The following is a 1,510-nucleotide window of genomic DNA, read 5'->3' on the forward strand; positions in this document are numbered from 1 at the left end:
CAAATTAGGGTTTAGGGTTTAGGGTTTAGGGTTTAGGGTTTGTGTTTAGGTTGCTAGCTGGGTTCTAGGAGAATACGGCTCTCTATGCTCGGTAGAAGGGTTTACACAGCGAGATATTTTGGGGTTGTTGAGAGAGGCTTGGCGCAGGTAAACCCTAAACCCTAAACCCTAAACCCTCGTTTGTAAACCCTAAACCCTAATCTGTAAACCCTAAACCCTAGAGGTGGTGAGGTCGTTGTTAGAGCTGCATAACGCTGGGTTACGGGGCTCAAACCCTAAACCCTCAAAACCCTAAACCCTAATTTATAAACCCTAAACCCTCAAAACCCTAAACCCTAATTTATAAACCCTCAAATCCTTAAACCCTAAACCCTAATTTATAAACCCTAAACCCTAAACCCTAAACCCTTGTGTTTTATACAGAAGCAAAAACGCATGCACGCGTAGTTGGGTGGTTTGGGCCCTCGTGAAGCTTTCAGCTGTTAATGCTGCTGCAGCAGCAGCAGCAGGAGGAGCAGCAGCAGCAGCAGCAGCAGTTGATGGTCTCGTGCTGCAGCTGCTGCAGCAGCAGCAAAAGTGTTTATCGTCAACCGAAATACAAGAAAGGTGTTTTAGGGGTTCGCTGCTGCTGCAGCTCCTCCCCCCTAAACTCCTTGGGTAAACCCTAAACCCTAAACCCTCAGACGCAAACCCTAAACCCTAAACCCTCAGACGCAAACCCTAAACCCTCAGACGCAAACCCTAAACCCTAAACCCGCAGGAGCAAGCGCAAAGCGATCAGCAGCAAACCCTAAACCCTTTTAGCCCGCGAAATCTCTCGTGTTAATCTAGGGTTTAGAGTTGAGGGTTTAGGGTTTAGGGTTTAGGGTTTAGGGTTTGTGTGCAGGGAGGTGTTTCCTTTTGATGCGGCAAACGAAGACATCCCCGCCGATGAGCTGCTGAATATCGGGGCGGTTAGCTGCTGCTGCTGCTGCTGTTGCTGCTGTTGCTGCTGCTGCTGCTGCTGCTGTTGCTGCTGCTGCTGCTGCTGTTGCTGCTGCTGCTGCTGGTCTCGCTGCTACCGCTGCTGCTGTTGCTGCTGTTGATGCGTTGCGTTTTATATCCTCTGTATCTTGCTGCTGCTGCTTTTGCTGCTGCTGCTGCTGCTGCTTTTGCTGCTTCTGCTGCTGCTGCTGCTGCAGGAGTACGCCCGTGCTGCTGTTGCAGCAGGAGCAGCAGCCTACATCCCGCCTAGCAAGCGAGCAGCAGCAGCAGCAGCAGCTGCTGCTGCTGCTGCTGCTGCATCACCAGATGGATATATAGAGACAGCAGCAGATGTCACGCAGCACCATCAACCAGTGAGTCTGCTTCTAGGGTTTAGGGTTTAGGGTTTAGGGTTTAGGGTTTGCAGCAAAGCCTCATTGGTACGAGTTAGGGTTTAGGGTTTTTGGGCTGTCTATCTAGGACCTGACCCTGCATCTTCATTCTCTCCTCAAGGGTTTAGGGTTTAGGGTTTAGGGTTTAGGGTTTA

At 50.5% G+C, this 1,510-nt stretch overlaps 1 protein-coding gene across 1 annotated transcript in view; it reads left to right on the top strand.

Annotated features, from left to right (window-relative positions):
- EMH_0028340 (uncharacterized protein) overlaps window positions 1-1,510 on the top strand; it is a gene marked incomplete at both ends in the record, with an annotated part of 8,657 nt that overhangs the window by 3,782 nt on the left and 3,365 nt on the right. The window contains 5 exons of the mRNA XM_013494143.1: window positions 50-147; window positions 424-606; window positions 887-953; window positions 1,182-1,337; window positions 1,505-1,508. Of these exons, the coding sequence (XP_013349597.1) occupies window positions 50-147; window positions 424-606; window positions 887-953; window positions 1,182-1,337; window positions 1,505-1,508 (508 nt within the window). The remainder of the gene's footprint in view (window positions 1-49; window positions 148-423; window positions 607-886; window positions 954-1,181; window positions 1,338-1,504; window positions 1,509-1,510) is intronic.

Source organism: Eimeria mitis, genomic scaffold (genome assembly GCF_000499745.2).
Source record: "Eimeria mitis Houghton genomic scaffold, Emh_scaff1052, whole genome shotgun sequence".
NCBI classification, from domain to species: Eukaryota; Apicomplexa; class Conoidasida; order Eucoccidiorida; family Eimeriidae; genus Eimeria; species Eimeria mitis.